General features: G+C 46.0%; 1 protein-coding gene across 1 annotated transcript in view; it reads left to right on the top strand.

The window, feature by feature from the left end:
* Positions 1 to 26,518, top strand: part of LOC141271190 (transient receptor potential cation channel subfamily V member 6-like) — a 59,021-nt gene that overhangs the window by 10,448 nt on the left and 22,055 nt on the right. The window contains exons 2-3 of the mRNA XM_073681291.1: positions 5,825 to 5,923; positions 10,963 to 11,060. Of these exons, the coding sequence (XP_073537392.1) occupies positions 5,829 to 5,923; positions 10,963 to 11,060 (193 nt within the window). The 5' untranslated portion in view covers positions 5,825 to 5,828. The remainder of the gene's footprint in view (positions 1 to 5,824; positions 5,924 to 10,962; positions 11,061 to 26,518) is intronic.

The following is a 26,518-nucleotide window of genomic DNA, read 5'->3' as shown; positions in this document are numbered from 1 at the left end:
GCGCTTGGCTGAGATCCAGCCTGTCATCAGAATGCCATCCCAGCGTGGGAGAATTCTCCTGATCGTTTAAAAGCCGTCGGGCGGTAAAAAGCCGCCGGCTTTTAAACAATCACACAGCCCCATACTGCTTCCCCGCAGCCTCCCACCCCGATCCTCCGCTCCCCTCGCCACCTCCCATCCCGATCGTAAGTTAGGACCGGGCAGGGAGCGCAGCACCAAGGAGCGGGGAGCGAAGGACCCGGGCGGGGAAGCCGGCAGTGAAAAGACTTCACCGCTGGCTTTCCCGTTCTGTGCTGCGCTTTCCCGCCGGTTATTTCAAATGAACAGCTGAGGTATCAGGTGATGCTGATCAGCTGTTCATTTGAAGTAGCCGCGGTGCCCTCAGAGGGTTCACGTGAGTTCATGCTTGACTGCATTGCATGAACTCACATGAACTTTCCCACGGCCGCACAGGTCAGCCTCACCTCCCAGACGATCAGCCCGTCATGATTGGTGTGTGTGGGTGTCTGTGCGTGTGTCTGCGAGTGTGTGCGGGGTGTCTGTGCGTGTGTCTGCGAGTGTGTGCGGGGTGTCTGTGCGATGTCTGCGGGTGTGTGCGATGTCTGCGGGTGTGTGCGGTGTCTGTGCGATGTGTGCGGGTGTGTGCGGGTGTGCGCGGTGTCTGTGCGATGTCTGCGGTGTCTGTGCGATGTCTGCGAGTGTGTGCGGTGTCTGTGCGATGTCTGCGGGTGTGTGCGGTGTCTGTGCGATGTCTGCGAGTGTGTGCGGTGTCTGTGCGATGTGTGCGGGTGTGTGCGATGTCTGTGCGATGTGTGCGGGATGTGTGCGGGTGTGTGCGTGCAGGCAGACATAGGCCGATGTGACACTACTACTCCCATCGGCCTATGTCTGTCCCCCGTCCACTCGTGCCAGCAGGATCAGCTCGATGGGAGCAGTAGTTCCCATCAGCCTGATCCTGCTATTTAAATTGCCCTACTGTGTCCCCAATAAATTTTAAATACATGTCATTGGTGGCCAGTGGTTGCCTACAATAAATTAGTTCATACATTACCTGTCCCCGCCGATCGCCACCTAAAATAAAGTAAAAAATAAAAAACTACACCTATACTCACCTAGACACCTAATTCCCCGAAGCCATCGATCTCCTGTAATAAAATATAAAATAATAAACCACAACCTTATCCTTACCCCTCCGTAGTAGTCCACGAGTGTCCCACGATGATCTCCAGTTTCGAGCAGCCACATAGAATGTGACCGCTCTGAACCGCTGCCGCCGCTAGAATGATGGGGCCGTAAAGCAGCCCCGTCATTGCATAAGCGGGTTCGCCGGAGTTCAGGCAGCGCTGCTCCGGTTAGCTCCTTTACGGCCCTGCTGTATCGTGAGAAATTCCCACGGTACAGCAGTGCCGTAAAGGAGGTCTCCGGAGCTGCGCTGCCTGAATGCACTCCGGTGACCTCAGTTAGTGGCTCCCGCTGCCGGGAGCGGACGTGTTCCCGGCAGTGTGAGCTTACAGCAGCCATGCACAGCTGTCACCATCTCCATATGTGACAGCTGTGCATGGGAGATCAGCGCAGGAACATGGACAGGTAACTATTTTTTTTTAGTAAACTAAGAATTAAATAAAATTGTGTGTTTTATTTCAAATAAATTATTTTTTTCTGGGTGTAGTGTGTGTTTTTTCTTTTTAACACTTTGTAGGTTAGTAATGGGGGTGTCTTATAGACGCCCATCATTACTAACCTGGGCTTCATGGCAGCTGGCGCTGACATGAACCCCAACCCTATTACCCCCTGCCACCGCACCAGGGCAGCGTGGAAGAGCGAGGCTAAGTGCCAGAGTTGGCGCATCCTATGGATGCGCCATTTCTGGGGCGACTGACGGCTGGTGTTTCTAGCCTGGGAGGGGGCCAATATTCATGGCACCCTTCCTGGGCTATTAATATCAGCCCCCAGCTGTCTGCCTAGCCTTTGCTAGCTATTAAATAGGGGGTACCCCACGTCATTTTTTGGGGGGGTCCCCCATTTTAATAGCTAGTAAAGGCTAGGTATTCAGCTGGGGGCTGATATTAGTAGTCTGGGAAGCTCCGTGGGTATTACCCACTTCCCAGGCTTCAAACATCAGCCCCAGCCGTCTGCTTAACCTCCGCTAGAGCCTAAAATTATGGGGGATCCCACGCCAATTTTTTTTTTAAATAAATCCTTTATTTTAACACTAAATGACATTTGAGGAGTTAATAAAGATGCAGTCCCTAAATTATTATTTATTTTTTAATTAATTTTTCCCAAAAATTTTAACGTGGGCTTTGCCATATTTTTGTATGCCAGCCAGGTACAGCATCCAGCTTCTATGAACGCGCCATTTTCCGGGGTGGCTGCGGACTGCAATTTGCACCGGGGGGGGGCAGAAAGCTTGGGCCTCCCTGCGCTGCAGATTCCATCCCCCAGCTGCCTAGTTGTACCTGGCTGGACACACAAATAGGGAGAAGCCCCACGTATTTTTTTTTTTAATTATTTCATGAAATTCATGAAATAATAAAGAAAAAAAGGGCTTCCCTATATTGTTGTGTCCGGCCAGGTACAAATAGGCAGCTGGTGGTTGGGCGCAGCCCGTTCCTGCCTGCTGTACCTGGCTGGACACAAATATAGTGCGAAGCCCCACGTCAATTTTTTTTTAATTATTTCAGGAAATTCATGAAATAATTAAAAAAAAATTGATGTGGGGCTTCGCCCTATATTTGTGTCCAGCCAGGTTCAGCAGGCAGGAACGGGCTGCGCCCAGCCACCAGCTGCCTATTTGTACCTGGCCGGACACAACAATATAGGGAAGCCCTTTTTTTAAAAAATTATTTCATGAAATAATTAAAAAAAAATTGACGTGGGACTTCGCACTATATTTGTGTCCAGCCAGGTACAGCAGGCAGGAACGGGCTGCCCCCAACCACCAGCTGCCTATTTGTACCTGGTTGGACACAACAATATAGGGAAGCCCTTTTTTTCTTAATTATTTCATGAATTTCATGAAATAATTTAAAAAAAAAATACGTGGGGCTTCGCCCTATTTTTGTGTCCAGCCAGGTACAACTAGGCAGCTGGGGGCTGGAATCCGCAGCGCAGGGAGGCCCAAGCTTTCTGGGCCCCACCCTCTGCAAATTGCAGTCCGCAGCCACCCCGGAAAATGCTGCGTTCATAGAAGCGCCATCTTCTGGCGCTGTACCCAACTCATCCAGGGCCCTGGTGCAGTGGCTCACTGGGTAATAAAGGGGTTAAGGCCAGCTTGGCATTATCAGCTGGCCCTAAGCCCGAAATTCATGGGGTCACGCCAATATTAGACATGACCACCATGAATTTCTAGTAAAGTATTTAAAAAAAACACAACACCCAGAAAAAAGTCCTTTAATTGAAATAAACACACAATTCTTTATTGTTCTAAATTAAACTATACTTACCATCACGCCCATTCCAGCTGAAGCCAACGATCTCCTGCAATAAAAGAAAAATAATAAAGCAACCTCATCCTTACCTTTCCATGGTTCCAAGGACAGCTTCAGCTCTGCTACATCGAGATGACAGGCTGGATCGCAGCAGAACGCTGCCATCCAGCCTGTCATCCCGCAGACACTGAGAAGCGCAGGCATGCTTGCGCTCCTCAGTGTCTCTCTGTGACGGCATAAAGATGAGCCGAGTTCATGTCCAATGAACTCGGCTCACCTCATGCACGTCACTGACAGCGTGGGAAAATTCTCCTGCACTCAGCGCTTCAGTGTGAGAATTTTCCCACGCTGTCAGTGACGTGAATGAGGTGAGGTCATGTCCAATGAACTCAGATCACCTCATGCACGTCACTGACAACGTGGGAAAATTCTCACGCTGAAGCGCTGAGTGCAGGAGAATTCTCCCACGCTGTCAGTGACGTGCATGAGGTGAGCTGAGTTCATTGGACATGAACTCGGCTCATCTGGATGCTGTCACAGAGAGACACTGAGGAGCGCAAGCATGCCTGCGCTTCTCAGTGTCTTCGGGATGACAGGCTGGATGGCAGCGTTCTGCTGCGGTCCAGCCTGTCATCTCGATGTAGCAGAGCTGAAGCTGTCCTGGGAACCATGGAAAGGTAAGGATGAGGTTTCTTTATTATTTTACTTTTATTGCAGGAGATCGTTGGCTTCAGCTGGAATGGGCGTGATGGTAAGTAGAGTTTAATTTAGAACAATAAAGAATTGTGTGTTTATTTCAATTAAAGGACTTTATTCTGGGTGTTTGTGTTTTTTATTTTAACTTTGACTATGGGGTTAGTAATGGGGGTGTCTTATAGACGCCTCTCCATCACTAACCTGGGCTTGATGTCAGCTGGCATTATAAGCTGACATCAACCCCAGCCCTATTACCCCACTGCCACCGCTACAGGGCAGTGGGAAGAGCGAGGCTAAGTGCCAGAATTGGTGCATCCTATGGATGCGCCATTTCTGGGGCATCTGACGGCTGGTGTTTCTAGCCTGGGAGGGGGCCAATATTCATGGCACCCTTCCTGGGCTATTAATATCAGCCCCCAGCTGTCTGCCTAGCCTTTGCTAGCTATTAAATTAGGGGGGACCCCACGTCATTTTTTTGAGGTGGTCCCCCATTTTAATAGCTAGTAAAGGCTAGGTATTCAGCTGGGGGCTCATATTAGTAGCCTGGGAAGCTCCTTGGGTATTACCCCCTTCCCAGGCTTCAAACATCTGCCCCAGCTATCTGCTTAACCTCCGCTAGAGACTAAAATTAAGGGGAACCCCACGCCAATTTATTTTAAAATAAATCCTTTATTTTAACACTAAATGACAAGTACAGTAATCAACACTGTCACTGTACTTCATATATATGTGACTGACATGTTTCTATCTATCTAATCTATGTATGATTCTCTATTCCTTCTATTCTAAATTGTCGGGTACAGATGCTGAATTGCCGGCCGGCTTTTTTAAAGAGACGGTGCATGAAAACACTGTTATATTTTTAAATAAATCCTTTACACTAAATGACAAGTACAGTAAGCAACACTGTCACTGTACTTATTATATATGTGACTGACATGTTTCTATCTATCTAATCTATGTGTGATGCTCTATTCTTTCTGTTGTAAATTGTCGGGTACCGGTGAATGCCGCTGATGAATTGCTGGCTTTTCGTGTAATACATTCTACATTATTGTTAGTTGTTTTCCTTCATGTAGAATTAACCTAAAAGGAAAGAAAGGGTTTATTTTCATTCCGATATTTGTGTCCCATTGACTTGCATTGGTTTCCGGTATCGGAATAGGCGATATCCGATACTTTTTGGGTATCGGTCCGATCCAATCCGATACGATATTTCCTGATATCGGAAGGTATCGCTCAACACTATCCTTAACATATTTCACAGGAAAAAAGTTTCACTTTCGTTTTTGAACGTTTTATTGTGAGCCCGTAAAAGTGGCTTAATACCTCTGACCACGTTGTTGACAGCAGTGACCTGGGGGTCAGAAATGCTTCCTGGGGCGATCCCCATGCTGTCCCCATGTCATTTGAGCACTGTCACTATCGTTTTGGGCACTTGTTAGGCTTATAAACGACTGCCGGGGGAGCCACCGCAAAAATGCTCGAGTCTCCCATAGACTAACATTGGGCTCGTTGCTCGGGTCGAGCACCCGAGTATCACGGCGAGCTCGGCCCGAGCTTCGAGCACCTGAGCATTTTAGTGCTCGCTCAACACTAGTTATTATATATATTTTTACATGTTTTATAATGTAATCATTGAGGCTTTTCATTTATAATTTATGATTTTTTTTTTTGCAATATTTCTCATATGATAGGAACATGAGAAAGAAGTCCAAACATGAACTTTGCTTCCATGCTTGCTGCTTAGACATGATGGAACTGGATATTAATACAGATCTGCTACAGCAAAGAAGGTAATCCTTCAAAGAAAGGGTTAGGTGCTTGTCATGATAGCGCGCACTGAATGGAAAATCTCCCCACAAGGAGGAAGATTTATTATTACTTTCCCAAATTCAAGTCACATCCCATTATACGGTGATACCACACTCTTTCCCCTGGCCATGTGCCTTTATACGATGATACTTCACCCTTTCCTCTAGCCACATGCCTTTACATGATGATACCTCACCCTTTTCTCTGGAGATGTGCCTTTATATGGTGATACCACACCCTTTCCCATAGCAACGTCCCTTTATACGGTGATGCCACACCATTCCCCTAGCCACATCCCTTTATATGGTGATGCCACACCCTTTAAATGGTGATGCCACACCCTTTCCCCTGGCCACATCCCTTTATACGGTGATGCCACATCCTTTCACCTGGCCACGTATTTTTATACAGTGATGCCACACCCTTTCACCTGGCCATGTCACTTTATACAGTGATGCCACACCCTTTCACCTGGCCATGTCCCTTTATACAGTCACACCACACCATTTCCCCTGGCCACATCCCTTTATATGGTGATGCCACACCCTTTCCCCTGGCCACATTCCTTTATACGGTGATGCCACACCCTTTCCCCTAGCCACATCCCTGTATATGGTGATACCACACCCTTTCCCCTAGCCACATCCCTTTATACAGTGATACTACACCCTTTCCCCTAGTCACATCCCTTTATACGATGATTCCACACCATTTCCTCTGGAAACGTCCATTTATACGGTGATGCCACACCCTTTCCCCTGGTCACATCCCTTTATACGTTGATACCACACTCTTTCCCTTGGCCACATCACTTTATACGGTGATACCACACCCTTTCCCCTGGCCACGTGCCTTTATACGATGATACTTCACCCTTTCCTCTGGAGACTTGCCTTTATATGGTGATCCCACACCCTTTCCCCTAACCACGTGCCTTTACATGATAATACCTCACCCTTTCTTCTGGAGACGTGCCTCCAGAAGGAAGGGTTATACAACAGACGGTTGTATACAACACCCTTTCCCCTAGCCACATCCCTATTTAGAGTGATGCCACACCCTTTCTCCTGGGCACGTCCCTTTATATGGTGGCGCCACACCCTTCCTCTAGACACGTCCCTTTATACGATGATGCCACACCCTTTATACGGTTATGACACACCCTTTCCCCTAGCCACGTCCCTTTATATGATGATACCACACCCTTTCCCCTGGCCACGTTTCTTTATACGGTGATGCCATACTCTTTCCCTTAGCCACGTCCCTTTATACGGTGATACCACACCCTTTCCCCTAGCCACGTCCCTTTATACAGTGATACCACACCTTTTCCCCTGGCCACATCCCTTTATGCGATGATACCACACCCTTTCCCCTAGCCATGTCCCTTTATACAGTGATATCACACGATTTCCTCTGGCCACATCCCTTTATGCAATGATACCACACCCCTTCCCTTAGCCACTTCCCTTTATATGATTGATGATACCACACCCTTTCCCTTGGCCAAGTCCCTTTATAGGGTGATGCCATGCCCTTTCCCCTAGCCATGTCCCTTTATACGATGATACCACACCCTTTCCCCTGGCCACGTCCCTTTATACGGTGATGCCATACCCTTTCCCTTAGCCACGTCCCTTTATACGGTGATACCACACCCTTTCCCCTAGCCGCATCCCTTTATACAGTGATACCACACCCTTTCCCTTAGCCACTTCCCTTTATATGGTGATGCCACACCCTTTCCCCTGGCCACATTCCTTTATATGGTGGTGTCACACCCTTTCACATGGCCACATCTTTTTATACGGTGATGCCACACCCTTTCACCTGGCCACATCCCTTTATATGGTGACATCACACCCTTTCCCATGGCCAAGTCCCTTTATGCGGTGATACCACACTCTTTCCCTTAGCCACGTCACTTTACATGGTTATACCACACCATTTCCCCTAGTCATATCCCTTTATACGGTGACATGACATCCTTTCCCCTGGCCAAGTCCCTTTATATGATGATACCACACCCTTTCCCCTAGCTACGTCCCTTTGTACAGTGACACCACACCATTTCCCTGGCCACGTCCCTTTATATGGTGATGCCACACTCTTCCCCCTAGCCACATCCCTTTGTATGGTGATACCACAACCTTTCCCCTAGCCACATCCCTTTATACAGTGATACCACACCCTTTCCCCTAGTCACATCCCTTTATACAATAATAGCACACCCTTTCCTCTGGAGACGTGCCTTTATACGCTGATACCACACCCTTTCCCCTTGCCATGGCCCTTTATAAAGTGATATCACACTCATTCCCCTGGCCACGTCCCTTTATATGGTGATACCACACCCTTTCCCCTGGCCACGTGCCTTTATGCGATGATACTTCACCCTTTCCTCTGGAGACATGCGTTTATACAGTAACACCACACCCTTTCCTCTAGCTACGTCCCTTTATATGGTGATGCCACAACCTTTCTCCTGGGCACGTCTCTTTATACGGTGGTGCCACACCCTTCCCCTAGCCACGTCCCTTTATATGGTGATGCTACACCTTTTATACGGTGATGCCACACCCTTTTCCCTAGCCACGTCCCTTTATATGGTGATTCCACACCCTTTCTCCTGGGCACGTCCCTTTATACGGTGGTGCCACACCCTTCCCCTAGCCTCGTCCCTTTATACGGTGATGCCACACCTTTTATACAGTGATGCCACACCCTTTCACCTGGCCACATCACTTTATACGGTGATACCACACCCTTTCCCCTAGTCATATCCCTTTATACGATGATACCACACCCTTTCCCCTTGCCACGGCCCTTTATACGGTGATACCACACTCTTTCCCTTGGCCACATCACTTTATACGGTGATACCACACCCTTTCCCCTGGCCACATGCCTTTATACGATGATACTTCACCCTTTCCTCTGGAGACGTGCCTTTATAAGGTGATCCCACACCCTTTCCCCTAGCCACGTTCCTTTACATGATAATACCTCACCCTTTCCTCTGTAGACGTGCCTTTATATGGTGATACCACACCCTTTCCCCTAGCCACGTCCCTTTATATGGTGATGCCACACCCTTTGCCCTGGTCATGTCCCTTTATATGGTGGTGCCTCACCCTTCCCATAGCCACGTCCCTTTATACGGTGATACCACACCCTTTCCCCTAGCCACGTCCCTTTATACAGTGATACCAGGCCATTTCCCCTGGCCACATCCCTTTCTATGATGATACCACACCCTTTCCCCTAGCCACATCCCTTTATACGGTGATACCGCACCCTTTCCCCTAGCCACGTCCCTTTATATGGTGATACCACACCCTTTCCCCTAGCCATGTGCCTTTATACAGTGATGCCACACCATTTCCCCTAGCCACATCCCTTTATATGGTGAAACCACACCCTTACCCCTAGCCATGTGCCTTTATATGGTGATACCACACCCTTTCCCCTAGCCACATCCCTTTATACGGTGATACCGCACCCTTTCCCCTAGCCACGTCCCTTTATATGGTGATACCACACCCTTTCCCCTAGCCATGTGCCTTTATACAGTGATGCCACATCATTTCCCCTAGCCACATCCCTTTATATGGCGATACCACATCCTTTCCCCTAGCCACGTCCCTTTATATGTTGATACCACACCCTTTCCCCTAGCCACGTCCCTTTATATTGTGATACCACACCCTTTCCCCTAGCCATGTGCCTTTATACTGTGATACTGCACTTTTTCCCCTAGCCACGTCCCTTTATATGGTGATGCCACACCCTTTGTCCTGGGCATGTCCCTTTATATGGTGGTGCCACACCCTTCCCATAGCCACGTCCCTTTATACGGTGATACCACACCCTTTCCCCTAGCCACGTCCCTTTATACAGTGATACCACACCATTTCCCCTGGCCACATCCCTTTATACGATGATACCACACCCTTTCCCCTAGCCACATCCCTTTATACGGTGATACCGCACCCTTTCCCCTAGCCACGTCCCTTTATATGGTGATACCACACCCTTTCCCCTAGCCATGTGCCTTTATACAGTGATGCCACATCATTTCCCCTAGCCACATCCCTTTATATGGTGATACCACATCCTTTCTCCTAGCCACGTCCCTTTATATGGTGATACCACACCCTTTCCCCTAGCCACGTCCCTTTATATGGTGATACCACACCCTTTCCCCTAGCCATGTGCCTTTATACTGTGATACTGCACTTTTTCCCCTAGCCACGTCCCTTTATATGGTGATACCACAACCTTTCCCCTAGTCACATCCCTTTACATGGTGATACCACAACCTTCCCCCTAGCCACGTCCCTTTATATGGTGATACCACACCCTTTCTCCTAGCCACTTCCCTTTACAGTAACACCACACCATTTTCAAAAGAAAAAATATATATTAATTTAAGCAATAAGTAGTTATATTTTACAATAAAATGGCTGCACTATATTAGGTCTCTTCAATTTTTTTTTTTACTGCAAATTATGGTTGTTCATGTAAACTAGAAATTAGATGGTGTAAGGAAGAGTAGGCCTCATTTACCAAAACTGTCTTTGTTGCTCATAACAACGAATCAGAGTCCAGCTTTCATTTTTAAAACAGCACTGATGAAATGATAGCTGCCTTGTGGTTGGTTGGTTGCTATGGGCAGCAAAGATAATATTGATAAATCTGGCCTGTCAGACCAAATAATAAAAAACGGTACATCAACCATTTTGACAAATTTTAGTGACCTGTCTAATTCATTCATTGATATCGTTGTTACCCCATTATCAAAAATTATCGATTTTGAAACTTCTTGACAATTTAGGACAAATTTGGGGGAAATGTTTATAGGGCGCAGCCATACAAATCTTGACAGGCATGTGGATCCGTCACACTAGGGGCCTGAAGGTTGCTTCCATGCCACATAAGAAGAAGAATATGTTGCCTACCCCTCTGCATGACTCCTTCATCACTTTGCTGCTTCATGTATTGTTTGTCACCATTTTAGGATAAAGGAGACGCCGATCCTTCGAGCTGCAAAAGAAAATAACGTGGAGCTTCTGAAGGAGATCCTGTCATCAGACAAATGTGATCCCTTCCAGAGAGGCAAGGAGATTCTGATATACTAACCCTATACTAACTTGGTCTTGTATGACAAAAATAAGTCCACCTCCTCCACCCCCTAAAAAAAGCAAAAAAAAGTCCCTGTAAATATAAGTAATGAGGTTGTCTTGCGTACAGATAAGCGAAACCGAACAGTTCGGGGTCCATACCGGACACATAGTGTACTGTACCGAACCCGAAACACTGACTTTTTACTTTACGTTCGGTTTCCTGTTCTGGTTCGCTAGTCTAATAAAGCTTGTTGAATGACTGCAGCACAGCCAATCAACAACTTTTAAGACTGTGGGCACTTCCAGAGCCATCACTGTGATCGACTGTGATCGGCTGTGATCGGCCGGCACACTACGTGACCCACGGTGTACAAAGGCCGGATCACGAGTGCTGCCACAATTCTGTTCTTATTTAGTGTAGGGACAGGAGGCAGTTGGAGTAAAGGACAGAATTAGCTACGCACTCTGTAAGAAAGCCACTGTGTGTACTCTGCACGTGTCTCAGTCCTTAAAAAGAACCAGGCTTGGATCCCACAGGTCTTGTCCGTACCTTTGGAGGACTAGACCCAATAATAGCCACACCCAGCCATTACTCTACTCTATTTGTCATTCATTTCATTTGGGTGCCTCCTCTTTGAATAAAAAAAACCCAAAACTGCGTTGGCCACCTCCTCCTCTACTTCTTTCATCTACACTGCCACATTCACCTCCTCCAGTTGGACCTCTGCTCCCTGGTTGTAGCTTGTTAGTTTATTTTGTGTTCATTCTATGTTCTTTGAAGTCAGTTCCCTAAAAAAAACGAAAAAGAAAGCAAAAAAACACGTATCCAAAAAAAAACAGTGTTGGATTTCTCCACTCTTGTCTTTTCCACCTATACTGCCACATCCATCGCTTTCTCCACTTGGAGCCATGCCTCCTGGTTCTATACTGCTAGTTTTAGTTTGGTTAATTATAGGTTATTTTAAGTCAGTTCCATAAAAAAGTACAAAAAAAGCAAAAAAAAGGGTTGGATTATTCCTCCCTTGCCTCTTTCACCTTCCCCGCCACGTTCACCTACTCCTTCACTTGGATCTGTTAAAGATTATTATTTTTTATTTCTGCTCTGCTTAGCGTAGGGACCGGACACAGCTTTAGTGAGGGACAGTATTATGTCTTGTGTGTACACAGTTTTCCAAAAACACTCTCTATTTTTTCTGTGCACTATGTTAGTACTGTGCGTACCTAAGTTTCTCTAATCCACAACAGTGTTGGTGGGAGTCATGTACGCCAAAATAAATTTTTCAACTCTGTCTGTCATAATACTCTGCATCCCAAAAAAATGTTCTACTCTTATGCAGCCATGTCTCTCATAATACTATTTGCAAAAACAATTTTTTCTACTGTTATGCACCTATGTCTCATAATAATACAAGCAAATGTTTCTACTCTTATGCAGCCATGTGTCTGATAGTATTGTGGGTACAAACAATTTTTTCTAACCTGAAACCGCATTTGTGGGAGTACTTTGCCTAAAAAACACTAAAAAAAAATGAGGCGAGCATCAAATAAGGGACATGGATATGGCCGTCAACTTCTGTTTTTTTGCTTCTGGTTGTGTTTCTTGCTGTGTCATATTGGTATCATCTGCTGGAAATGAGTGTTCATTCTGGTCACATGCATCTCTTCCACAGTCCACAACATGATAGCTGCTTTCCATGCATTGACTGACAGATTCAAAAATTACCTGGTGGGCTGTACTTCATTTTGAATCTCTCCCTCTTCTGGAACATGACCCCCATAATGGGCCGAACCTTGTCTTCAGCGCGTCCCCTCTTCTGGGCCAAACCTCCAATGGGCAGAGCACCTTTTCATGCCCTCGGCGCTGTACACTCCCATGATGAGCCTGACTTCTCCACCTCAGACCACAAGTCGCCGCCATGCTTTGAACAATAATTTTTTCAAGATAAACAGTTTGGGCTGGACTGGCGGTAGCAAGCCTTGCAGTGGACAGCCAGCTCTATCCAGACTCAAAGCATGAGCTTTTTATCTGCAGCTGCTCTACTGTACGCTACTGAAGATAAAAGTTTGGCTCTGTGGGTGAAATTATTAAGCTGCTCGTGTAGTCGTACTCTCCCCCATGCTCTGTGGGTGACATTTGTAAGCTGCTAATGTAGGGGTACCCTACCCCATGTTTTGTGGGTGAAATTTGTAAGCTGCTTCTGTGGGGGTACTCTAGTCCATGCTCTGTGGGTGAAATTTGTTATCAGCTTCTGTGGAGGTACTGTACTACTGTACCAAAAGCAGCTATGTGTATTCTTTAACCCATATCTGTGGGAGTACTGTGCCTTTAAGCCGCTGTGTGTACTGTGCCTCATTGTCTGGGTGTGAAATTTTTAATCAGCTTTCTCAGGGAAATTTGAAAACATGCTCTGTGGGTGAAATTTGTTTTTTGCTTCTGTGGGGGTACTTTGCCCAAAAGCCTCTGTGTATTTTGTAGCCGTGTCTATACGAGTAGTGGTTCGAAAAAATAATTTTACTCTACCTTTGTGGCTGGGCCTAATGCTCATTCCAATTACAGAGCCTTTAAATTGTCATGGATGTTTATTTTGTCGCGCAACATCGACTGCTGACTCAGTTGAGAAGTGGTTAATTTGCTTGACTGCTGCCTTCATTGGATGTGGTACTCATTTATCAGGCTGCCTCTCCGGAATAGAACCCTGATTGCCCATTACACAATATGTACTCTGCAACCCCATCTGTGGGAGTACTGTGGCAAAAGCTGCTGTGTGTACTCTGCAATCCCTCCTGTGGGGGTACTGTGCCCCATTGTCTGGGTGTGACATTTTTAATCAGCTTTCTAAGGGAAATTTGAAAACATGCTCTGAGGGTGAAATTTGTTTTTAGCTTCTGTGGGGGTACTGTGCCCAAAAGCCTCTGTGTACTTTGCAGCCGTGTCTATACGAGTAAAAATAATTTTACTCTACCTTTGTGGCCGGGCCTAATGCTCATTAAAGGATTAAACTACTCATTCCAATTACAGAGTCTTTAAATTGTCGCGGATGTCTATTTTGTCTCCCAACATCGACTGCTGACTCAGTTGAGAAGTGGTTAGTTTGCTTGACTGCTGCCTTCCTTGGATGTGGCACTCATTTATCAGGCTGCCTCTCCGGAATAGAACCTTGATTGTCCATTATCCATGTGCACTCTGCAACCCCATCTGTGGGAGTACTGTGGCAAAAGCTGCTGTGTGTACTCTGCAACCCTGCCTGTGGGGGTACTGTGCCCAGTTGTCTGGGTGGGAAATTTTTAATTAGCTTTCTCAGGGAAATGTGAAAACAAGCTATGTGGGTGAAATTTTTAATTGCACTGCTGGTAGCAAACCTCGCGGTGGACTGCCAGCTCAGACCATGGTCATACTACCAGCTTTTCATCGGCGGCATTTTGTAACGTACACTTCTAGAGCTGACATTTTGTAACTGTGGAGGTACTGAGCTCCATGCTCTGTGGGTGAAATTTTTAACTAGACTGGCAGTAGCAAGCCTCAGGGTCTGTGAAGGCACTGTTAAAATTTTAATGTTATTCATTTACTTCATATTTTACCATGATTGCTATGGCGGCAGAACCCCTTTAAGTCATTTCCCTATCCACATTTGTTTGCTGGGCAATTGTCCTGCATTTAGCCCCATTTTTCTTCCTTTTGCAGCCTCCTAGCCCTTAGTTCGACCATTTTACAGACATTTTACAGTACTGAAGTTCGGGTCAACATTGACTTATATAGGGTTCGGTGTCCAGGGTCAAGTTCGAGTCCCGAATCAGACTTTTTAAAAATTCTGGGCGAACCTGAACTTCAACGGGTTCGCTCATCACTAGTCCTGAGTCAGCTATTTCTTAATGCTGTTGTTGCATAAACATTTATCACCTATAAAAAGGATACTTAAATAATGTGTAATTGGTGTAACATACCTGGCGGCGTCCTTGCATAATGGTCCATCTCCCACTGTGCAAGAGCGTGCATTTGATCTCCAGTCCAGTCTGCTAGCCTGGCTTCCCTCCATGCTGTCTGCTTGCCTCTGTGTCTGCTGCTTAAGGGCGGTGCCTGATCACTTCCTGTTTCTTGTACCTGCTGCGGGCACACCCGTTGTGCGTCCTCAGCCTATTGCTGTCTGTCACCTGGTATTTAACCCAGCTGCTCCAATGAATCCCTGCCTGAGCATTGTGTTTCATTCAGTGTGCTCTTTCACTCTGAATGTGCCAGGTCCCTTTCTGTGTTTGCTTGTCTGCCTTTCCTAAAGGTTGTATTTCCAGGCCTGTCTGAACACGCTCCTAGCCTGTTCCTCCCGCCTTCTAGGGGCTGCATACCTAGACCCGCTCCTGTATCTTGTCTGTCCTGTCTGAACACGCTCCTAGCCTGTTCCTCCCACCTCCTAGGGGCTGCATACCTAGACCCGCTCCTGTATCTTGCTACTGTGTCTGTTCTTGTCTGTATACTCTTCTAGCCTGTTTCCTGTTTTTCTCTATGTCCGTACCTTCCCTTTTTCTGCAGAGTCTGAACTCGTACCTAACTCCTGCTTGTTGTCACTGTACTTCCGTTTGTGAGTTTGTGGTCCACTCGCTACTTCACTGCAAGTACACTGTAGGTATCTGGTTCTGCCTTTCCCTTCCTGTCTGTTCCGTGTGTACAGAGCCCTGTCCCCCCTGCTCTGCCTTGCTCACCGCTCCAGCGGTTCAAGCCTGCTCTGCCTTTGCTCACCGCTCCGGCGGTTCTGGCCTGCTCTGACCCTTTTCTCACTGCTCTGGCAGTCTTGCTCCGCTCTGACCCCTTGCTCACTGCTCCGGCAGTCTTGCTCCGCTCTGACCCTTTGCTCACTGCTCCAGCAGTCTCGCTCCGCTCTGACCCTTTGTTCACTGCTCCGGAAGTCTCGCTCCGCTCTGACCCTTTGCTCACTGCTCCGGCAGTCTTGCTCCGCTCTGACCCTTTGCTCACTGCTCCGGCAGTCTCGCTCCGCTCTGACCCTTTGCTCACTGCTCCGGCAGTCTCGCTCTGCTCTGACCCTTTGCTCACTGCCCCGGCAGCCTCGCTCTGCTCTGACTCCTTTGCTCAGTGCTCCGGCAGTCTCGCTCTGCTCTGACTCCTTTGCTCAGTGCTCCGGCAGTCTCGCTCTGCTCTGACTCCTTGCTCACTGCTCCGGCAGTCTCGCTCTGCTCTGACCCTTTGCTCACCGCTCCAGGCGGCCTTGTCCTGCTCTACTCTCGCTCACCGCTACTGGCGGTCTCGTCTTGCTCTGCTCTTGCTCGCCGCTCCGGGTGGTCTCACTCTGCTGTGTTTGTCCGCTGCATCTGCGGCTCTGTTCCTGAGTCCCAGTCTGAACTGGGTCCTATCCACTCTGTGCTCCAACCTGTCATACCAGCCAGTACCTCCCTGCCTGCAGACCAGTCGTGCTCGCCAGCATCCACCCGTCTGTATTCCAGCCGTGTCTGCCTATACCCACCAGTCTGTGTGCCAGCCTAACCTGCCTGTTCCAGTATTCCCCTGTGTGGGTCAACAGCCGTGTCCGGGGTCTGTCCTGGAGTAGCACCTGGTCCCTCTGCCCGGTTCCTCCCTGGTGCACTGGCGTCGTATGCCGTCGTGCGACCTTGGTCTGATCGGACAGATACTTAGTGCCTCCAGGCACTCTCCGGTTCATGGCACAGTGGAATCACTACATACACACGCACACGCCACTCAGCCCGGGCGTGTGCATTACAATTGGTTTGTGTCCTGCTGCCAAAACCCCCACGAATCCTAATACAGGGGAGGTCAAAGATCCTTGAGTGAATGGAGCAGTACTGAGCATGTGCGACTATTGATCCATTCACTGTCTATAGGACTGGTGGTCGCACATGCCCAGCAATGCTCTATTTACTGTCTATAAGAATGGTGGACTCACATACTCAATACTACTCCATTCTCTGTCTATAGAAGTGGTTGTCACACTGGTGATGATAAAGAATATGGCACCTCAGTGATTTTCTGTAGGTACTTAAAGACTTATTATCAACTTTGTCAGCTCCAGGTTTTTGTGGACACTTGGGCGGCAGAGACCTAGTGGGCCCCTCCTCGTTTTTCATTTTTTCTTCTTCCAAGAGCAAATTTATTTGTCTTAGTTAATAGAGGTCTATCAGGACTTATTTTTTTTTGTGATAAACGCTGAAGTTTTTCTCATTACCATTTTGGGGTCCATATGACTTTCTTTTGTTCCAATTTTTGCAAGGGTAGCGATTGTTAAAAAAACAGCAATTCTGTAATTTTGATTTGTTTTAGTTGTTTACTCTATTGGGAAAAATATAATATTTTATTTGTTTTGCCATACGCGCTGATCTCAAATACATTAAATGTTTTTATTTATATGTTGGGAAAAGGGGTGATGCGAACTTTTACATTTTAATTTTAATATTTTTCTTTTGCTTTATATTTTTATTAGTCCCCTAGAGGAGATGAACCTGCAGTCACTTGATCACCTGCACAATTCACTGCAATACTGTACTATTGCAGTGTATTATAAAATTACTGTTCAGCTGTGAATCCCAAACATAGTTGTTCAAACATGTTTCGACATGGAGGCCTATAGGAGGCGCCCTGGCTGCCATTACGATGTCATCAGCACCCCACAATGATATTGGAAGGGACCACCACTTATTTTCTGGCTCTTGCTAAAATTTTAAAAACAAAAATGTATGTACAATGTTTTTATCTTTTTTTTAGTACATTGTCTATGCAAATAAAATTTAACCCATTGCAACCCCCTGCACTGAGCAGAGGGTAGGACCAGATGACCCTAGAGGTCCCTTCCAACTCTACCTTTCTATGTTTCTAACCCTAATCCTGACCCTAACTACACTGTGTGCAGAATTATTAGGCAAGTTGTATTTTAGAGGATTATTTTTTTATTATTGATCAACAACTATGTTCTCAATCAACCCAAAAGACTCAGAAATATCCAAGCTTAATATTTTTGGAAGTTGGAGTGGTGTTTTTTAGATTTGGCTATCTTAGGAGGATATCTGTTTGTGCAGGTAACTATTACTGTGCAGAATTATTAGGCAACTTAATAAAAACCAAATATAATCCCATCTCACTTGTTTATTTTCACCAGGTAAACCAATATCAGTGCACAAAATTTAGAAATAAACATTTCTGACATGCAAAAACCAAAACCAAAAAAATTAGTGATGAATATAGCCACCTTTCTTTATGATGACACTCAGCAGCCTTCCATCCATAGATTCTGTCAGTTGCTTGATCTGTTTTCGATCAACATTGCGTGCAGCAGCCACCACAGCCTCCAGACACTGTTCCGAGAGGTGTAATGTTTTCCCTCCCTGTAGATCTCACATTTTATGATGGACCGCAGGTTCTCTATGGGGTTCAGATCAGGTGAACAAGGGGCCCATGTCATTATTTTTTTTTCTTTTAGACCTTTACTGGCCAGCCACGCTGTGGAGTAGTTGGTTGCATGTGATGGAGCATTGTCCTGCATGAAAATCATGTTTTTCTTGAACGATAGCGACTTCTTCCTGTACGACTGCTTGAAGAAGTTGTCTTCCAGAAACTGGCAGTAGGTCTGGGAGTTGAGCTTCACTCCCTCCTCAACCCGAAAAGGTCCCACAAGTTCATCTTTGATTATACCAGCCCATACCAGTACCCCACCTACACCTTACTGGCGTCTGAGTCGGAGTGGAGCTCTCTGCCCTTTACTGATCCAGCCTCTGGCCCATCAAGAGTCACTCTCATTTCATCAGTCCATAAAACCTTTGAAAAATCAGTCTTAAGATATTTCTTGGCCCATTCTTGACGTTTTATCTTATGTTTCTTGTTCAAAGGTGGTCGTTTTTCAGCCTTCCTTACCTTGGCCATGTCCCTGAGTATTGCACACCTTGTGCTTTTTGATACTCCAGTAACGTTGCAGCTCTGATATATGGCAAAACTGGTGACGAATGGCATCTTGGCAGCTTCACGCTTGATTTTCCTCAATTCATGGGCAGTTATTTTGCGCCTTTTTTGGCCAACCGGCATCTTGCGACCCTGTTGGCTATTTGCCATGAAACGCTTGATTGTTCGGTGATCACGCTTCAAAAGTTTGGAAATTTCAAGACTGCTGCATCCCTCTGCAAGACATCTCACAATTTTGGACTTGTCAGAGCCCGTCAAATCTCTCTTCTGACCCATTTTGCCAAAGGAAAGGAAGTTGCCTAATAATTAAGCACACCTTATATAGGGTGTTGATGTCATTAGTCAACACCCCTCCTCATTACAGAGATGCACATCACCAGATTTACTTAATTGGTAGTTGGCTCTCAAGCCTATGCAGCTTGGAGTAGGACAACATGTGTAAAAAGTATCATGTGATCAAAATACTCATTTACCTAATAATTCTGCACACAGTGTATAAATCTAAGACAATCCCTAGCAATACTCTTCTTGTATTGACTGATCTGCAGTGAGCAGAGGATCACTATTCAGAGTTAAACCCTTTAGATGCCGCTGTCAGTTGTGACAGCAGCATTTCAGAGGTTGGAAATGGGATAAAGTGTCTCTTCTGACTCCATCAACCCTACATCTGCAACAAGAGAATGAGGGAAGTCTCATGGCAGCCAATTATTTCCATTTCCAACCTCCTATATGCCACTGTCAAGATTGTAAGCAGCATCTAATAGGTTGAATTGCTGCACTTGGAGCCAGATGGCCCTCACCTGCGCTGTATGGATCCTGCAGTGCACACACCGACAGTTCATATTTTGTGGAGGTAATCAATGGAAACCTGGCACTTGCCCAGTTTAAATGTGTGCTGGCACTGACCCCGATTGCCAACATTGAAAGTTACTATCCATAGAAAGTAGTGCTGCCAAAATGGAGCAGCGGTCATGCGCACAAGAGTTCCATTAATTCTGGAGATAGCAGTACAACGCCGATTATCTCCGGCAGTCCTATAGACAATGAATGGAACGGTGACATGCATGCTCAGCTACTGCAATGCTCCAGCAAGACTTTTCAAAATCCCATTCTCGGGACTGGTTGGAGTCCCAGAAGATGAACACCGTCCCTCACCCATCAACAAGTTATTATAACCTATCTTGTGAAGAAGTGGTGACTTTCAGGGCTGGGAATAACCCTTCAACTTGGATTTATGCAGCCATTTGGAGCTTTCTAGTGATGAGCGAGTATGTTCGGTTAACCCTTTCGGCGAGTATGCTTGGGTGAGTACCGAGTATCTTGAGCGTGCTCGGTGATATGTTTGAATCACTCCCGTGTGCATGATTTGTGACTGTTTGACAGCTTTAATACATGTGAGGAATGCTTGTTTCTTAAGCATTCCTCAAATGTATTAAAGCTGTCAAACAGTCGCAAATTATGCACACGGGAGTGATTCAATCATATCACCGAGCGCGCTCAAGATACTCGGTACTCGCCCGAGCATACTCGCCGAAAGGGTTAACCGAACATACTCGCACATCACTAGAGCATTCCCATGTGCATGGGACTCTAATGATATCGGTCTCCAGTAAAGCTTCTTTCGACCAATGTGGTTAACCTAGCAGCTTTAACATCTAGTTATGCAGTGATAAACCCCCAACTTCAGGAGTTTAGAAAAGTTTAGTATATTTACCAGCAGGGGTGTAACTATAATAGGCAAAGGGGTTGCAATTGCACCCAGGCCCTGGAGCTTTGGTTGGCCCAAAAGGTCTCGTTTCTCCCATATAAAAAGACCATTATTAATAATTGGGAGAACCCTTTTGAAAGTTTTGCATTGGGGCTCACAAGTAGAGATGAGCGTTGTTCTACTCGAACTGTTCGCCAATCTCAAATTCGAGCTGTTTTGGGCGGTGTTCGAGCCGTTCGGCGAATACGAACAATTTGAGAAAAATTCGGCTGTTCGAGGTTATGTTCGATAACTGTTCGTGCACCAAAATCATAACTGGATTTTTTCTCAGTAACGATGAAAATTAATGTTAATACGCAGTTTGAGTGTACAGCGGGGTGGGGGGAGGGGCAGGGGATGGATCTCTGCAGGAACAATGAAGATCTCCATTTTTTTTTCTCTTTCCCGCATTTACAGTGGGGAGGTGCAATCTGTCAGCCTATCAGCAGCGCACACACGGAGCGAAGTGCTTTTTTTCACACAAGCAAGGGCATGTGTCATTGGCAGTGTATGTCACATGTCTTTGCCCTATAAGACCAAGCCATTTTCCCCGTCGCCACCATTTTCTCACTGCTGCAGCTGCGTGTTAGACGGCACCGCTGTTGCTGTGTGCGCTATACCTTGTTAATTTCAAGCCAATTTTCGCACAAATCTACAGATAGCTTGGGAGTAGGGAATAGTTGTGATTGCAGTCCTTTTAAGGACTAGGCTACTGCATTTCCTACGACTTTTATCAGGCAGGTCTGTGCTCTTAAATAGATAGGTTGTGGGAGTAAAGACTAATTGTAATTGGAGTCCTTTTCAGGACTAGGTTACATCAGCTCCTATCAGTTTTTGCCAGGCAGGTCTGTGCCAGTGCTGTGCAAGTTTTTTTCACAGCATTTGGCTGAATCTAGCAAAGCTAATCCTTTTTGGCCTATTGCAGAGTGTGTTAGTCAGTGGAGTAGCCTATCTGTGTTGCAAGATATACCACCTGTGTATAGAATACCAATTTTTTTACTGCACCTAGTGAAGTAAAATCTTTTGGGCATAGCATCATTCTATTAGTCCATCTATACTGACCTCCATCAGGTTGCAAATTGAATATAATTTTTTTCTGCATCTAGCTCTGAAAAAATATTGGGCTTCTAGCTGTGTGTGGGACTTGTTGTATTAGTCCATCTATACTGACCTCCATCAGGTTGCAAACTGAATATATTTTTTTCTGCATCTACCTCTGAAAAAATATTGGGCTTCTAGCTGTGTGTGGGACTTGTTCTATTAATCCATCTATACAGACCTCCATCAGGTTGCAAACTGAATATATTTTTTTCTGCATCTACCTCTGAAAAAATATTGGGCTTCTAGCTGTGTGTGGGACTTGTTGTATTAGTCCATCTATACTGACCTCCATCAGGTTGCAAACTGAATATATTTTTTTCTGCATCTACCTCTGAAAAAATATTGGGCTTCTAGCAGTGTGTGGGACTTTCTCTATTAGTCCATCTATACTGACCTCCATCAGGTTGCAAACTGAATATAATTTTTTTCTGCATCTAGCTCTGAAAAAATATTTGGCCTTCTAGCAGTGTGTGGGACTTTCTCTGTTAGTCCATCTATACTGACCTCCATCAGGTTGCAAATTAAACATCATTTTTATCTGCATCTACAGTACCTCTGAAAAAATATTTGGGCTTCTAGCTGTGTGTGGGACTTGTTCTATTAGTCCATCTATACTGACCTCCATCAGGTTGCAAATTGAATATAAATTTTATCTGCATCTAGCTCTGAAAAAATATTTGGCCTTCTAGCAGTGTGTGGGACTTTCTCTATTAGTCCATCTATACTGACCTCTATCAGGTTGCAAATTAAAAATAATTTTTATCTGCATCTACCTCTGAAAAAATATTTGGGCTTCTAGCTGTGTGTGGGACTTGTTCTATTACTCCATCTATACTGACCTCCACCAGGTTGCAAACTGAATATATTTTTTTCTGCATCTACCTCTGAAAAAATATTGGGCTTCTAGCTGTGTGTGGGACTTGTTGTATTAGTCCATCTATACTGACCTCCATCAGGTTGCAAATTAAAAATAATTTTTATCTCCATCTACAGTACCTCTGAAAAATATTTGGGCTTCTAGCTGTGTGTGGGACTTGTTCTATTAGTCCATCTATACTGACCTCCATCAGGTTGCAAATTGAATATAATTTTTATCTGCATCTAGCTCTGAAAAAATATTTGGGCTTCTAGCTGTGTGTGGGACTTGTTCTATTACTCCATCTATACTGACCTCCATCAGGTTGCAAACTGGATATATTTTTTTCTGCATCTACCTCTGAAAAAATATTGGGCTTCTAGCTGTGTGTGGGACTTGTTGTATTAGTCCATCTATACTGACCTCCATCAGGTTGCAAATTAAAAATAATTTTTATCTGCATCTACAGTACCTCTGAAAAAATATTTGGGCTTCTAGCTGTGTGTGGGACTTGTTCCATTAGTCCATCTATACTGACCTCCATCAGGTTGAAAATTGAATATAATTTTTATCTACATCTAGCTCTGAAAAAATATTTGGCCTTCTAGCAGTGTGTGGGACTTTCTCTATTAGTCCATCTATACTGACCTCCATCAGGTTGCAAATTAAAAATAATTTTTATCTGCATCTAGCTCTGAAAAAATATTTGGCCTTCTAGCAGTGTGTGGGACTTTCTCTATTAGTCCATCTATACTGACCTCCATCAGGTTGCAAATTAAAAATAATTTTTATCTGCATCTTCCTCTGAAAAAATATTTGGGCTTCTAGCTGTGAGTGGGACTTGTTCTATTAATCCATCTATACAGACCTCCATCAGGTTGCAAACTGAATATAATTTTTTTCTGCATCTAGCTCTGAAAAAATATTTGGCCTTCTAGCAGTGTGTGGGACTTGTTCTATTAGTCCACCTATACTGACCTCCATCAGGTTGCAAATTCAAAATAATTTTTTGTCTGCATCTAGCTCTGAAAAAATATTTGGCCTTCTAGCAGTGTGTGGGACTTTCTCTATTAGTCCATCTATACTGACCTCCATCAGGTTGCAAACTGAATATATTTTTTTTCTGCATCTACCTCTGAAAAAATATTGGGCTTGTAGCTGTGTGTGGGACTTCTTCTATTAATCCATCTATACAGACCTCCATCAGGTTGCAAATTGAATAAAAAAATTTTCTGCATCTACCTCTGAAAAAATATTTGGGCTTCTAGCTGTGTGTGGGACTTGTTCTATTAGTCCATCTATACTGACCTCCATCAGGTTGCAAATTGAATATAATTTTTTTCTGCATCTAACCCAGCCAATAGTTTTGGCCTAATACCACAGTTTGGCCACTCAGCTCTGCTCGGTTCCCATCCATTGTTTTTTTGTGCTAACAACTCCAGAGTTGTGAATTAGTTAACCACCAAAATGAGTGGAAAAAGGCCTGCTGCTGGTGGAAAGGGGAATAGGCGTGTTGGGAAGGGGAAAAAAGGTTGTGTCCGTGGGGTAGGTGTTAAAGCAACAGTAACATCTGCAGAAGAAAGACCATCTTCCAGCCAAACTAAAATGTCTACTTCTTTTAGCGGACAATGTGATAAGATCCCTTTCTTACGGCCACGCCAATCGCTACAAATTCCAGATGAGGCACAAAAACAGCAGGTGCTTCAACGGATATCAAGTGCTCCTTTAAGTGGGCTCTCCTCCACATCAACTTCAACATCACAAATACTCCAGTCCTCAAAGGTGTCACCCCAATCGCACTTGCTTCCTCACAGCTCCCAAATCTCCAGCTGCCCGTCTGAGTATGAGGTAGAACAGATGGTTGAGTCTGCAGAGCTGTTTACTCATACTATAGCCTGGGAATCAGAGGTCGACTCCAGCGCTTCTGTGAATCCAGACGAGGAAATGATCTGCACTGATGCCCAGAATCTTTATGAGTCGGATCCAGGACCAGACGCAGAAGGTTCTGACCATAATGTAGACCCTCATTCCCAAACTGTAACTCCTGTTGGTGGAGACAATGAGGAAGACGATGATAAGACTCAAATACCTGATTGGAGCGACAACTTTAGTTTTTTGTCAGGGCAGGAACAGGTTGGCTCTGAGGACGACGGGTGTGATAACGCACAGGGTGATGATGATGAGGTTGGAGATCCCACTTACTGTCAACCCACAGTCAGCCAAGAGATGAGGTCAGCAGAGGAGGTGGAGGAAGATGCTAGTGACGACGAGGTCAGGTTGCGCCTTCCTGGACAGAGACGTAGTACTGGAAGCACGTCAACAACTGCATCCTCAAACACAACTCTGCCTCTCACCACAAGTCGTGGTGGCTCTTCAGGTCGCATGGGTGCTAAGCCTTGCATAGCCTGGGCATTTTTTCAGATCGATAAAGATGACCCAACTCGTGTTATCAGTAACATTTGTCAGCAAAAGCTAAGTAGAGGCCAAAAAATACATAGTTTGAGTACTTCATGCATGAACCGGCACATGGACATGAAGCATAAGTTGCAGTGGGAAGCTCAGTGTGCTACAATGCGGCCTAGCCGGCCGGGCCAACCACCGTCTGCCATATCTTGTGCATCCGCGGCCTCTTCATCCTCTGTGACTGGGGGGACAGCAGTCACACCTGTTTTGGGGCGCAGACCTGCCACCTCTTTACCCGCAACAGCCAGCGTGATTGGCAGGTCATCATTTTCTTTGGAGGTGGTAACACCAGCTGGTGTTGAGCGCTGTCCGACATCGATAGCACCACCTTTGGATCAAGGCAACCTAACATGTCCGCCTGCATCTTCCTCACAGACCGGCAGTTTGCCGGGGACACCCTTATCAACCCCGTCTAAGCACAATAGCCAGCCCTCGGTCCCTCAGATGTGGACAAGTAAAAGACCATTTCCTCCTAGCCATGAGAAAGCAAAGAGGTTGAATTTCACCATCTGCAAGCTCTTGGCTACAGAAATGCTGCCTTTCCGCCTGGTGGACACTGAGGATTTTCGAGACCTTATGTCCGTCGCAGTGCCCCAGTACCAGATGCCCAGTCGTCACTACTTCTCAAAGAAAGGTGTGCCTGCGCTCCACCAGCATGTCGCACACAACATCACCGCTTCTTTGAGAAACTCTGTGTGTGACAGGGTGCATTTCACCACAGACACTTGGATGAGTAGGCATGGACAGGGGCGTTACATGTCGCTGACTGGGCACTGGGTAACTATGGTGACAGCAGGACAAGGGGCTGCTGTCCAAGTCTTGCCGTCCCCACGAGTTGTGCGTCAATCCTCTTTATGTCAAAGTTCCTCCACTGCTTCTGCCTCCTCAACCTCCTCTCGGTCTTCCACCTGCACCCAAAGCCTGTCTGGTCATGCCACAAGCTTTCTAACTGCGCAGAAGGGATCCTGCACACCTCCTTACTATGCTGGCAGTAGGGCTCAACGTCATCAGGCGGTTTTTACATTGAAATGTCTGGGAAATGTGAGTCACACAGCTGAGGAGTTGTGGTCAGCTCTGGAAAACCAATTTCATGAATGGTTGTCTCCACTGGACCTGAAACCAGGGAAGGCCGTGTGCGACAATGCTGCAAACCTGGGTGCGGCCCTTCGCTGGGGCAATGTCACACACGTGCCTTGTATGGCTCACGTGTTGAACCTGGTTGTCCAGCAATTTTTAGCCCACTATCCCAGACTAGATGGCCTTCTGCAGAGGGCACGGTCGCTGTGTGCTCACTTCCGACGTTCGCATCCCGCAGCTCAGCGACTTACATCCCTACAGAAGTCGTTGGGCCTGCCACTTCACCGGCTAAAATGC

Source organism: Phyllobates terribilis, unplaced genomic scaffold (assembly GCF_046119375.1).
Source record: "Phyllobates terribilis strain yellow unplaced genomic scaffold, ASM4611937v1 Scaffold_5__5_contigs__length_657084704, whole genome shotgun sequence".
Lineage (NCBI taxonomy): Eukaryota > Metazoa > Chordata > Amphibia > Anura > Dendrobatidae > Phyllobates > Phyllobates terribilis.
The sequence above is the reverse complement of the archived record's forward strand: the minus strand, read 5'-3'. Positions and strand labels throughout refer to the sequence as shown.